A 13,464-nucleotide genomic window follows, 5' to 3' on the forward strand; every position below is an offset into this window, starting at 1 on the left:
ACCAGCAAAGCCAAGGCCGAGTATCGAAACAACGAAAGGAAACGCGCGACTTTGACAGTTCGCCGTGTTCTAAATCTCGGCTTGTTCTAAAAGTTCGATGGTCAGTAAACGTCAAACGAGAAAGCTCCTCTGACTGCGACCGCGGGATTGTATTTTTTCTGTGAACGCTTTCTTTCCGACGGACTGCGGCCAAATGCTGAACACGGTTGTTTAGTTTAGTTCAGTGTGTGTTTACTTGGATTGCTTTTCGTGAACATGGGCTAGGGACACTTTCGGGTTTGAGCGAATCAGATGCGGACAGCCGAACCGTGAATATTGCTGTGCATCGGCTACTTCGATCACCTCCGGCTCGGAATACGACGGAACAGCGCCAGGTATTTCGCGGGTGACCACGACGGGTTCTGGAAGCGAAAAGGAAGCGATATGTTAGCGATCGATGCGCGCTTTGCTTTGTGTAGACCCCCCAAACCATTGCCGGTACTTACTAGTGCGTTTACGGAATGCTCTGCGCCCGATCAAGTAACTGCCGATCAGGAAAAGCATGGACAACAGCGTCAAACCGATCGCTACGTTACGATCCATTGCTGGCCGGTTTGCAACTAATATGCGCCGCACTTGCTGCCGGCTGTAGCATGAGTCATCGATCGATTGCGGTGTAATTGCGGTGGGTGAGAAAAAACCCAAGTTGTTTACCGGTAAACACAAAACCTGTTCTTAACGTATTTGGGAGGGATGGATGACAAGCAAATTGAGTGAATGATTTTCGCACTCAACCATTAACAAATTGGGGAAAAAAAGTACAAAACGTGCATTACATTTACAAAAACATCGATATTAAACGAAAACAAAGTAATATTGCATAAAATAAAGATACTCAAGATGAAGGTAAACAAACCAAACTGGTATTTCGATTCATTGGCTGTTCAATTCGATTGACAGGTATAAACGTAATGCGATTCGTTGCACTTTCGCGATTCATGACCAGCGCGCCAAAATGTAGACAATCCGCATAACCCGTGCGAGCTTTAGCGGCGCGAAAATTTTAGTACCAAAAGCCCTCGACTGCCGGTGAGCTTTGGACCAGAAAGCTCCGCGAGCTGGAACTTTGCGCTACCTCTTGAGCTGGTATATTCCCCTGGTAAGTTTTGGGAATTTTTGCGACACAGAGACGAAAAATTTCTCAAACCGCGCGCGTCGTTTCGGATACGGTTTTGAATCGTGGTGCCAGTTTTTCATTAATTGAGGCAGGGTGATTGAGTTTTGAGCGTTTTATTAGTAATTCAACAAAATCAATAGAAAATCCGTCGTATGTATTTACAAATAATTTCTTTCCAGCGCAAAAAAAACATTTCATTGTAGATCTTCTGACGAAGCAGCAATTGCTAGGGGTTCATAACTGCAGAAAAGAAAGTTAGAAAGAGAAAATAAACCAATATTTAATCACAAATCATAAAACTGTTTTCATCAACCCACAAGAGAACGCATCCGAAACCGAAAGAAAGAAAGGTCTGCAAATTTCGTCTTGGTGACGAAAGGAATAAAGGCAATGGCCAGGCGCGGTTCGGTTTCGCTGTTCCTTCCCCGTGTCCGAGAATTTCTTTCCATAATCCATATGCACCAGCGGGTCAGCGACAAAGGATTCTTGTACATCTAATATATTTGTTTATTAGTTTGTTTTTTATGTTTCTTTTCCAAGCAGTCCTGCTTTTGTTTGTCTCCTACGCGTCACGCGGGGAGAATTGTTTTCTTCCCTCTTTCGCGTGTCTGCACACACATGCACTTCCAGGGAATCCGGGGAAAACTAATGGCCATCTCCCCCGATAGAGTTAAATTCTTTATCTCTCTCTCTCTGCTCGGCCAATCTGCCCCAAACGAAACAATTCGCGGATCCGCGGACCCGGAAACAAGATAACGAGATTAGGGTAACAACGGAAAGCTTCAACAAAACGTGAAACACAAACAACGGCCACGCGCGCACACAGAGTTTTGTGCGAAACTTTGTTCCGGTTCGGTGTGTGGTAGCGCTGCTGTCGGCTCTCTGCGGTGACTGTTCCGGATCCTTTTTCATTTTTTTTACACATTTCAAGGTACTATGTTTGTTGGTTTGCTCCTTCGCGCCGCTTTGTGGCTCCTAGCGCCTCGCTTACTTTGTTTTTCAAACCCAATAAATAATGTACACAACTCTCTATCTCTCTCTCTCTCTCTCTCACAGTGCCTCTCTGTCTCTCGTGTTATAAATCCTTAATCCTTTCACGGCCCCAACCAATTGACGGCACATCAAACCGAACCGTGCTGCTTGATGAAAAGGTACAGAGAGAGAGAGAGAGAGAGAGACAGAGAGCAAAAGTGATCATAGTATGCTATGCTGAACTAAACCATCAAACGTACCACACACACATACACACGTACACACCAAAGGAACATCGAATAGTAGAAACTGGAAACAACATCTCTCTTTCTTTCTCGCTCTTTAAGCGGATGCAGTGCCATCTCGCTCGCTCACATCCTTTTTAGTGGGGTTACTTGGATGGCGCAACCGAACAACGGGGAATAACATTTAGTACACACTCCTTCATTGCGCCATTTTTATGCGCCGTCTGCTTGGATCCGTCTCTCCCAGATTTCCTATCGTTTTGTTACACACTAAGCTCATTGTTTCCGTTACCTTTTACCTTGTGATTTGTATGATTTTAGAAAACTATACCCCTTTTGCGCATGTTTCACAATTTTCCTTTGTCTAATGTTTTTTTCATGTGTCTACTCGGCGTTTTTTAGTAATTGGTTCCTTTGTTGCGTTACCTTTCCGGCTACTACTGTGTCCCTTGTCACGTTTAATTTTTGTTTTCTTCTCATCACCGTGGCATAGTGTGGCCCGCTTTCTCTCTCTCTCTACACAGGCACACAGGCGCTTTTGTATCTTGTGTTCGTTTGGGTTTATCATCTGCGTCCTGTGCATTGCATTATTGTATAATTTGTTCACCGGAATTTGTATGTGTGGTTTTGTACAGTACAGCGTTTGCCCACTGATTCTGCGGAGGAAATGACGACACCAACCGACCATTCGGGGAGAGGCAGATGATGGGCGAGCGTGGGCACTTCGGGTGGCGGTTTTTCTCTCGCACGGGTAGACAATTCTTTCCGCCCTAAATAATCGCTCGCATTAGCATGGTGCGGCTGGTTCTGAGTAACAAAGTCTTCTTGCCATCTGCGACTCTTTAACAGGTTTTTCCTTTTCACAGCTTGTGTGCTTGTGGGTTCATGTTTGTTGAAGATCATCGATCACCACCGAGAGAACGAGGCGATCGGCAGGTCCATAATAATTTTCTGTTTTGCCTACACCATGCTCTCTCTCTCTCTCTACAGTTCGCAGCAAATAAACGGGTGGTCCCCCGAGGCTAACCCAATGGTTCTCCGGTTTCAAACCCCACCGGTAGCCGGTGCTTCGACACGATGGCTTGGCGTGTCCTTTCACCTTAACCGTTAAGGGGTTGCAAGAGATTATATCGTTGGCCGTCCGCGTTACCGCGCTTTAATGCTAATATAAGTTTAGCTCTCTCCGTATCGGCTCTGGTAGATAAATAAGTTTCTTGTGATACACACTTTGCTATCGTATCGCTATCAGGAATCGCAGGAAGAGATAGTTTCTACTGTAAGGTTTCTTTGTGTTCTGCCCGGGCATGGCTTGAAGCGCGCGACCAGTGATCTCGCCGTCCTCCCTCTCTGCGCTTCTTACTTTACTACAAAAAGACTGGTAACATTCACGTGACCTCCGGCGGCGGCGATCAAATGACGACGACGACGACGGCAAATGTATGATTTTTCTTTTTGTTTCATAATTTTTCGTATATAATACGGATATCAAAGGTACATTTGCGGCTCAAACGAGGGAAAGGAACAGTTGTTGCGCGGGCAAAGGGGGTAACTTTGGGGTAGAGTGTGGAGTCTGGATCGCATCCTCATCAAAGCGCCATTCGCACACTGCTCCTGCACCGAAGGCTTCCTTTCTATGGTGCGCTTTTGCTCAACACGACTACTGGCTAACTGTAAATAGGACAATAATGGGTAACGAATCTGTACTAGTTGTTAGTTCAGTGTGCAACGGAGAAGTGCAAACACATCGGAGAGCCCGGTCCCAACGGGTATCCAATCCGCGGGCGGGGACAAGTGCGCTCTTAAAGAGTAGGATCTAATCCTGTTTAGTTTGTTGGCGGCGGTCTGACGCGTTGGTTGGGATTGTAAATACGTTCCATTGCCCAAATTCCGTGCGGTTCGGTTCGGTAAGAAGTCTCTGAACGGGGTTTGCGCTTTGCGCTCTCTTGTAGAGAGCGCAGCGCTTTCGGGCTTTCTGGGCCGGGTTTCGTGGGCATCGGTTTTGTATGCTTCTGGAATGTTGTTCCATCGTCTTCTTTGTTTGTACATAGGCACTGTGTTTAAGGCATCTACAAAGTGGAGGTAATAATTAACATTCATACAAATTTCGACAAGTTTTTGTTTTTTCCGTTCCCGGGTGTGTCTTTTTTGTTTCCTGTTCTCTTCGCGCTGGCGTCCCTTGGGACCCTTGGCAGCACATATTCGCGCGCGGAGCGTGTGCTTTAAGGCACGAAGAGAGCGAGAATAGAGGACCGGAACGTTCCTTATCGGACTCCCACCGCTTCCAGAAGCAGATCGAAGGAAGGAGGTTCTCAGCAGGATGGATGGACACACTATTCGAGGATTTGCTTAGAGTTGTTCTGTCTTCCGTGCATGGTTCAGAAACAAAGCTGTTTTGTCGCTCTCTGGCTGACCCTTTTTTATCGTATCAATCAGACTATGGGTTACGCACGCTAATCGCCAACGCCAAAACCGCGGATGCGTCTCAGGTTCTGGTTATCTATACTAGTTCTAAGGTATGCTGTTTTGCGTTTATCAGCTTCATTTACATCATACATTCACATAGCAACACCCACACGTACGTACACGTACACATTTATCAAAAATCGGTCCAAGTGATAGAGAGAGAGAAAGAGAAAGAAAGAAAGAGAAAGAGAGAGAAAGTATAGTGTTAACACATCACAGCAACCCGGAGCGATCCGCGCGTACCAGGCGCAGCTTTCTACGCTTTGGAGGGATTCTCTGACAGCACGTTTAGCATCAAGTTACCTATGCCTTAACTTAACCACATTAAACCTTCTACCGCTAACACCGATGAGCTGTTTCCATGGGATCCATGCGATCTGTAATAGAACCGAAATGGGGATAGAAAACAAAACATACTTAAACAAAATAGTAAAATAAAGAAACGAATGAAAACTGATACTTACAAAGCACAGTGGGGCTATGGGCTAAAAACGGATAAAGTAAAGCAAGTAGCAGGATGCACGGAAAAGAAAAGAAACCAAAACAAAAAAAACCAATTCAAGAAATAAGACAATTTTCTTTACTTTCAATGATTCTTTTCAAGGCGCTTGCTTCCCTTTTTCGCTGACTCGCGCTCCGTTGCGGAGAGCGCGGATGCACACACGCGAAACAAAAAAACAAACTATTGCAATAACATAACTCTATGACTGGAAAAGAAGAAAACACTATTCTCAACCTACGCAAAGTACACAAACACGCGGCAGCGCAGCCAGCGGTCACTAGCAGTAGCTAGCGGCCGCTGTTTGCGCGTTTGCTACCATTTACACTGTTTTTTTTTTCGTTAAAAGAACGATATCCACTGATGATAAGAGAGTAACACAAAGTAAAACGGGGAAAAAAACAAAGAAGAAACTAAAACGAACTTGGCATAAACACGACATAGCTTATTGAAGGGCTGTTACTCGGTATAGTAGTAGGTCCGTATAGAGTAGATCAAATAAATATCATTCTTTGTAGCACTAGCCTAACCCTAGCGGCCTAACCACTGGCTCTGGATCTTATCCTTATGAACAAACACGCGCACTAATACACACATACGCACACACACGCGCGCGCACACTCCAGTTCTCCCGGCCAGCCAATGAAAGTGAAATGAAATCCGTAGAATCGTGGCAAAAACTAAACATCTACTATCATGCGTGCTCTCTATGAATATTGACTTTTGTTTTATCAGTGGTGATCAGGGAGAGAGCTGAAGCACACATATTGACGATATTGCACGATCCGTTCGCACGACGATCACACGCTACAACGTGCGATCATCACGCACGGCTTACGACCGTTATCCGTTTGTTAAAGCCGTGGTCACATAAAACCACTCTTAGCTCCCCCCATGATCCACAGTGCCAGCGCGCGCATATGTGTGGCTGTGTGTTAGGTTTTGCACCACAAACACAGACGATCGTACGATCAAACATAATAGTCACTAGAATGGTTAAAATCAAAACGCAAACGACAAGGCTCGATACTACTAACTGAGGACGCTTGGAGGGAAAGAGCAAACACCGAGAAAAACGTAGAAAAACGTGGCTATCCAAACTAAAGTAACAGCACGCGGCACGGCACGGCACGGACCGGTCCGCATGGCTTCTGCTTCCCGGATCTCGCCGGATTGTTGTTTGTTACCTGTGGTCTAAGTTTAATGTTCTACTAAGGCTAAGTGTGTTGTCCACATGTCTTCTGTCACCTCTTTTTCTATCTCTCTCTTTCTCTCCCTCTCTCCCTCTTTCTCTCTTTTTCTCTCTCTCTCTCTTTGTTTTCTCCCCTGCCTTGGTTTGTTCGTGTCACTAAATTGTAAAATATACAGAGAAGTAATCCTATTAATGGCACACAAACTAGTTGTTACAGTTTTTTGTTTTGTTTACTATGCTGTTTTCATATTTGTTTCGCAATTCTCTTCTCCAGATTTGCCGATTTTCGACTTTGTCTCTCTCTCTCTCTCTCTTTCTCTCTCTCTCTTTCGCGCTGTGTGTTTTTTTAACGATGTGAGAAATATTCATCGCTTATAGCTTATCGCTAGAGTACAGTTTTTCCATCCCATACCAGAGTCGAAACTGTGTGTATATGTGTGTAATTGTTTGTCCCATTTGTGTTCTATGAGTTCTTCCACCAACGTGTGTCATTCCGTATCGCTGTCGCTATCATCGTGAAGAGCTATCTCGGGTTGCCGGCTGGCGGCTGTCTGTCCTTACAGTTCTATCATCAATTGTTGTGTAGATATCGGGCTTTCTCCGTTCTCTGTGACCGTACGCTCTTCACATCAACACAAACACACACACAGACACACACTAGTATTCCTTCCGCTCTACTGTTTCTGAGACTGGCGAGACAGTTATAATTACGTCCTATACTCCTATCCCAACCAACGGGAGTTGGATGAATCCTCCCTCTGGATTGATATGTCTGGCTCGGGATCAATGTTTTATATTACGGCATATATATGGCATCACCACCAGCTACTACTGTTGCGCAACGCGGGACACTCTCGAACACGCACACCCACGTCACACACTGATGTCATAGAAGTCATACACTATGAACGATCGATCGATGGGCCATTATGGATCACATCGCCGGATCGGACAATCGAGTGTTTCTGTTCGAGTTGCGGCCTTCTTGACGGGGAAGAAAAGAATTTTAGCCAATCACCGAATACAAGAATCTGAAAAGGAATGGCCTCATAAACAATTGCAACACGTGTACACACAGAGAAAGATATTCCTCAGCATACACGTATACCACAGTATGGCCAAAAAATACCGAGAACTTTGATTTTTTTTTGTAATTCCGATAGAGACAAAGACTGTTTTGTGATTTTAAGACGGTCGCGGGATCCTCCTCATCCGGCAATTACAACCGGCGAGTGGTTTTGGCCTGCCATAAAGAACGTCTCTCGCCGGTCTAGGAACTCGAACTCAGGACCTCAGGTCCAGGACCTTAAGGACCTTGTTGGAAGTTCGTAAGGATCATCGTTGGAAATCATTTCGAGTGACTATTGGAGTCTCCGAAAAGAGAAATGTTGATACTAAAAAGGGGGGTTGATACTAAAAAGGGGAGAAATGTTGATACCAAGTGTATTGCATTAAGGGGCAGACTACTTTTAGGGTGATAAAACGAATGTAGAAGAATAAATAAAGATCTTTTAATTTATAAATCGATTCCGATATTCTTTGGCCACAGTAGTGTACAATTTCCTCGACCCGGAGAGAGAGTTCGGAAACACAGTTTCCTTCGCTAAGCACACAACGTTACTACTTACTTATCTGGCCACTACAACCGCCGAGCGGTCCCCTGTGGCAGGGAAACAAAAAGTTTCTAAGCGAACGCTGGGTTTGGGGGGACTGGGACACAAACCGAAAACCCCGAAAACATCTCAATAATATTGCACAATAATTGCGGTCCCAGGCAAAGTCTTCCACTTGGGAATGGAACCCTAAAGAACACCCGATGAAAATAAAGTGTCCACTGCACTACCAAATAGTGTGCTGTGTATGTGCGTGCGCGCGTGCGTCCAACAAGACGCGGGATCCGATCCCGAAATCCTTCATCAAGGATTAGCCAGCGCGCTGCTACGACCAGCACCGCTTAGTAGTGTGGTGGCATAGAGGTGGCGGCGATGGACTGTTGTGATTGAGCATCCACTGTGATACCGCCGCCATTCAGCGAGGGTGACGGGGAGTGTCCCGCGGACAGGTGCTTCGCTTCACTGCTGTTACTATTATGATTGTGATATGGCGACGTGGGTTGGCTGGAGTAGCCATGGTTACTGTTGTTGCTGTTGCTGCTGGGCAGATGCTGTTGCTGTTGCTGCTGCTGCTGGCGTTGGAGTTGATGATGATGATGGTGGTGCTGCTGCTGGTTATAGAAAGGATGCAACAGTTGCGACGAAATGTGTTGCTGTTGCTGGAGTTGCTGCAAATGGTAATGATGGTTGTGGTGACCGTGAAGCTGTTGTTGCTGGAGAGGCTTGTGTGTGGTCAGGTTGGTGCTCCCAGTGCCATTGTCTGCCTCAACTATCACGATCTGGTTCGAGTTATCATCCAGATAGCAATGGCCACCATCGTTACCACGGGAACCAACAGTAGGGCCGCCGCCGCCGCCAGTCTTTAGGGGCTATGTCGCCCAACCCTCCGATATTCTTGGTCTTTTATGCGCCTGGGCGGACGGAGCGTCGTACTCGGGTAGATGGCTGCCACCGGTGCTGAGATGCCTGATATCGACCGGCGACGGTGCGTTGGTTGGCGTCGCGGAACCTGCCAGATGCCCCCCGATAGGCATATAGGAGTCTGTTTTGACGAGTGGGAACCCCAGGTCAGTTCATTACGGTTCTGAGAGTGACTCTTGAGGACCGTCACGTCCTGCGACAACTTACCAGGTGTCGGTGTTAGGTGGCCGGTCGAGGAAGGTCTCGAGTGTATCATATGGGTGTGGTTGAGGTTGGCGCCTAACGAACCCCCGGCCGTACCGCCTCCGCTGACCACCACGTTGCCGCCCATCGAGCTTAGTTGCTGTGCATTGTTTCCGTTCGTATGCTGGCTGCTTGGCTGGTTGGGTGCGCTGTTCACGCCACTGCTCGCTGGTCCATTCGCACTGCCTGCCGCCCCGGTAGCACCATTGGTTCCGCCACCGCCGCCACCACCGGGTATGCCGGACCCGTGGTGATGCGACGCGTTGCTGTGGTGCTCCCGCGGCGGTGAGATCGGTTCCGCCTTAATTTTCACCGACAGGGGCGAAGTCGAGGGAGGTGGCGTACTGTTGGACACGGCTAGATGGGGCAAACCGCTGAAAAGTATTCTGAGTAAGTTCAAGCACAGTATTAACGCACCGCAGGTTAGAAAAAAAAATTCCGCGGCCACACTCGCCTCGCGGGTGGATCAATCGGTGGATCGGTGTGTGCTAACCTAGAGTGCTGCAAGCTGCCCATGGCGGCCGCGGCTGCTGCGGCCGACGTGTTTTGGCTGTGGTTGGACGTGGCGCCCCACGGGCCGATCATGATGTCGGAGTTGAGCGAAAAGTCCTGCGCCCCGAACGACCCGAGCGTGGTCGTGTAGTTCGTCAGTCCCGGAATCGGTGTCTGCAGCGCCACTACCGGTGTGTTTAAATTCGTCTGTTGCCGGGCCGTGTGCTGTGTAAAGGAACCAAAGGAATTAGGGTTATGAGGTGAGGAGATGAACCGCTGAAAGTGTGCGCCACGTCGTACCTCTACGTAAGAAATGTCGTCCGCACTGACGGTCGGGTTCATGGGCGTCGGGATGACTACTCGCAGATTGGTCGACCGTGAGCCGGAGCTTCCGCTACCGCCCGATGGGCTTTGCTTTATCGTTTGGACTGCGTTATCAAAATGGAACTCTGTTTGAAAATAAGACACTTTAGCGTTATCCGTTTTACTTTTGTTGTTTACAATTTCCCTTTTGGTTTCTTTCTCGTTCTCGCAGCTCGTCTTTCGACGATGGATGGTTTTTAGTGAGTTTGGCACAACACACGCCTTAGAACGGCCGGAGCCAACAAGCGAAGGTAAGAAAAGGAAAATCATCCAAAGTTCGAATATTAGTGTTCAGCAAACGTTAGACGTTCCAAAAACAAAAACTCTGTTAAATCAAAACACAAAACACACGGTTATCAAGATGTTGCTATGTAGTTATGTTGAAATCTCTCTCTCTCTCTCACTGCGAATCCGCTTCTCCAAACCGACGCCGGCTGGCGGCCAAAACGCGCTCTGCCATTACACGTTGAACTGAACACTTTTTGGAATTAAACACACTTCTAGCTATTATCCGTGCGCGAAAAAATTGGGCCTGGTGAGTGGCTCAGAAACTCGAATACCATCCGGGTATCGTTCGAAAGATCGAGCTCGAGCCGAGAGAAGCACGCCGGGAAAGTGCACAACACAGACAAAACAAAAAAAGGGTAGCAAAAACAAACCATGCTTACTTTTGTTATGGGTGTTATGGGTGTTATTGTTGTTATTATTATTGTGTGCCTGATGAGCTCCTATACCTGGACTCGGTCCGGGGCTCGGCGATCCGCCAAGGGGTGACGCCGAATGGGGGTATCCGTTGGACATTTCCAGGATGCCGCCAGAGGGATAGACTGTCGGGAGAGGGAACGAAAAATTGATCAGTCAGTGGGTAGACGTCGCGGGGTGGGTCGGAAATGGGACACGAACTCGAATCGGTTTCCGAGCTGGACGGCCGGGGACTAATACTATTGTGTGCCATCTGCGGGCTGCTCTGGAGCATCGAGTCGTTGTACGTTCCGATCACCGGCACCGACACGGGCACGGACACCGGCAGCGTGTAGCTGTTGGTGGCCATGCTCGAACGCCCTCCGCCACCGCCACCGCCAGCGCCGCCGCCGCCACCACCGCTACCGGCAACACTGGCCGACAGCTGCTGGTTGCGCTGCATCATGATCTGGAAGTCTTCATCCATTTTGTTGTACTTTGCCTCCGTGCGCGGTGTGAGATTGTAGCTATCCTCCGGTTCCGGCGAGTCCGGCGACATGGTGCCATTTTTGTTCTCTTTCTGCGCGTTCACCTGCAACTGTGAGCAGACAGGACTTACAAGAATACGGACCGGGGGCGCTTTCGGCGAGACGCTTCCGCTTTTTCAATTGGTCACACTCTATTACCGCACATTGAAACCACACACACACGCGAGGGCCATCAATTGAATTTTTAGCATGAAAATGGGGCCATGCATTGGATATGTATTGAAAGGGGCAACATAACACATGGGCTGAAAAGTCTCGGTGCTAATACCGCTTTTTCAGTTAGTACTAACCTTCGCAAGGAAAGCTGTTAAAATTAATGTTCACAACGTGTTACAAGGACTCCGCCCCATTAGAAACAATAACAAAACGTCCAAATGAGGCGACAAAACATTAAAAAACAATCCACGAAATCGTTTTGAATGATCGAAAAATGAAGTTGCTTAGGGTTAACTGACTTTGTGAAGACTATCAAAAGACCGAAATTTTTGCGTCAATCTGTGACAATGGATGAACCATGATGAACCATCACTTCACGCCGGAACCAAAACGATCGTCATCTGAGTAGTTTGAGGCAAACACAAATCGTTCCACAAAAGTGGTATGGAAATGAATAAAGTTAATTTTGAACCAAAAACACAATCTAGTTCTCTTTCTTCGGCTCCGGACTTTTCCGCCCATGTGTTGTGGATAAAGAAAAGCGCTTTCGGCAAACAGACTTAACACGGGCCGTTGCGGGTTAAGTTAGTTTGGAAGCGGATCGCCAAAGCAAAGCTCGCCACTCGGGGCAGGTTAGAATCTTGATCAACACGCACACAGACACACTCGTCCCGTTTGGTGCAGTAATATCGGTTATCAATGAAAACAGTTGCAGCATCACACCGTTAGAGGTACCTCAATGATGTTCTTGTTCGTCAGCGACTCGTGCGGCTCGTTGTACTCGGTATATTTTAGCAGCACTTTGTCCATATCCGTGCTGGCGTACTGGTACAGCTTGTTGCTGCTGCTGAAGATGATCAGCGCGATCTCGCAGTCACACAGCACCGACAGTTCGTACGCCTTTTTCATCACCCCAAATTTGCGCTTGTTAAACGTCACCTGAAACACGGAGAAAGTACGACAAAGCATTAGTACGGCCAAGCGCGTCCACCGGCTCCGTGTGCACCTAACCTACCTGCCGGTTCCGTTCATCCGTTATCCGGGAAATCTGTATCTTTTTCCGTCCCATCGTGAAGCCGCTCGCTGATCCGCTATGATGGTGGCCACAATATCGGAGCACAGCCTACTGTGCCACTGCGAGCGCTGCTAGCTACCTGGCTTGCCTCTTCTGAACCGATCTTGAACCGTTGTTTCGTTGTTCCTGTGGTCAACACTCAGACTATTTGCTGATTTCCTACGCTACCCACACATACACAGACGCGCGCGCGGGTTCGTCGTAAATCTCTCGATAACGTCCTTCTTTTGCCTCGGCCCTATCAGCGGGGGGCACGCCGTTGGTAACTAACGACACTGCATTACACTGCTGCTGCTGCTGCTGTCGTGCTCTGCAGAGGCCCGTTGGCGGCACCCGAAGCCTTCCTATCGGGTGGGAGCCTCAACTCAAGTTCAAGCACTGGCCGTCCTGGAGTACTCAGTTTTCTTTATACCATAGAAGCATTTATAATGCGGCGCGGCGCTGTCTCTGCCCTTCAAATACGGCGACCACGCGTTCTGCTGTAGAAGAAAGGAGTACGTTTAATAACGTGCGGAACGGGACGGACAAAAGGACACTGGTCACAAAAAGGGCCGAGCCAGAGGTTATTTTCGCTGCTGTGGGTCCCCTCGTTTGCTGCGGACGGCGTATTTTGCATATTTGACGTAAAGCCTTTCCAGCCAGACCCGGTTCAACGGCAACGAACACGGAGGTACTCGCTTTGCCCTAATCACAAGTGGTCAAGTGACATTTAAAATGCGTGTTAAAAACCCCAATGCCAAGGCCTCGGCGTGCGGGCGCCGGGCGGAAGAAACTTTTCCTGGCTTCCTGGCACACACAGCAATAAATTTGCCACACTTTAATGAAGCCTCGGTTGCCCCACGGTT

General features: G+C 48.0%; 2 protein-coding genes across 2 annotated transcripts; both read right to left on the minus strand.

Moving 5' to 3' along the window:
- Positions 1-8,418: 8,418 nt before the first annotated feature.
- LOC131215936 (G-box-binding factor-like) lies at positions 8,419-9,006 on the minus strand (the record flags this gene model as incomplete). Its single annotated transcript, XM_058210331.1, has 1 exon — positions 8,419-9,006. A coding segment is annotated over one exon (525 nt), but the record flags the coding sequence as incomplete, so codon positions are not given.
- On the minus strand, positions 8,881-12,659 carry LOC131208246 (myocyte-specific enhancer factor 2). Its single transcript, XM_058200940.1, has 8 exons — positions 12,560-12,659; positions 12,280-12,483; positions 11,063-11,438; positions 10,828-10,986; positions 10,097-10,245; positions 9,798-10,021; positions 9,269-9,690; positions 8,881-9,182 (listed from the first exon to the last, which is right to left on the minus strand). Exons 1-8 carry the CDS (start codon positions 12,611-12,613, stop codon positions 9,010-9,012), a joined length of 1,761 nt encoding a protein of 586 aa, XP_058056923.1. The 5' UTR covers positions 12,614-12,659; the 3' UTR covers positions 8,881-9,009.
- Between the last annotated feature and the right edge of the window lie 805 nt (positions 12,660-13,464).

Source organism: Anopheles bellator, chromosome 1 (assembly GCF_943735745.2).
Source record: "Anopheles bellator chromosome 1, idAnoBellAS_SP24_06.2, whole genome shotgun sequence".
NCBI lineage: Eukaryota > Metazoa > Arthropoda > Insecta > Diptera > Culicidae > Anopheles > Anopheles bellator.

Coding starts and splice junctions, on each gene's coding strand:
- LOC131208246 (XM_058200940.1), bottom strand. CDS start 12,613: ATGGGACGGAAAAAGATACAGATTTCCCGGATAACGGATGAACGGAAC. Junction 10,246..10,827: donor CCATAACACCCATAACAAAA/GTAAGCATGGTT, acceptor ATTTTCAAACAG/AGTTCCATTTTGATAACGCA. Junction 10,022..10,096: donor ACGACATTTCTTACGTAGAG/GTACGACGTGGC, acceptor TCCTTTACACAG/CACACGGCCCGGCAACAGAC.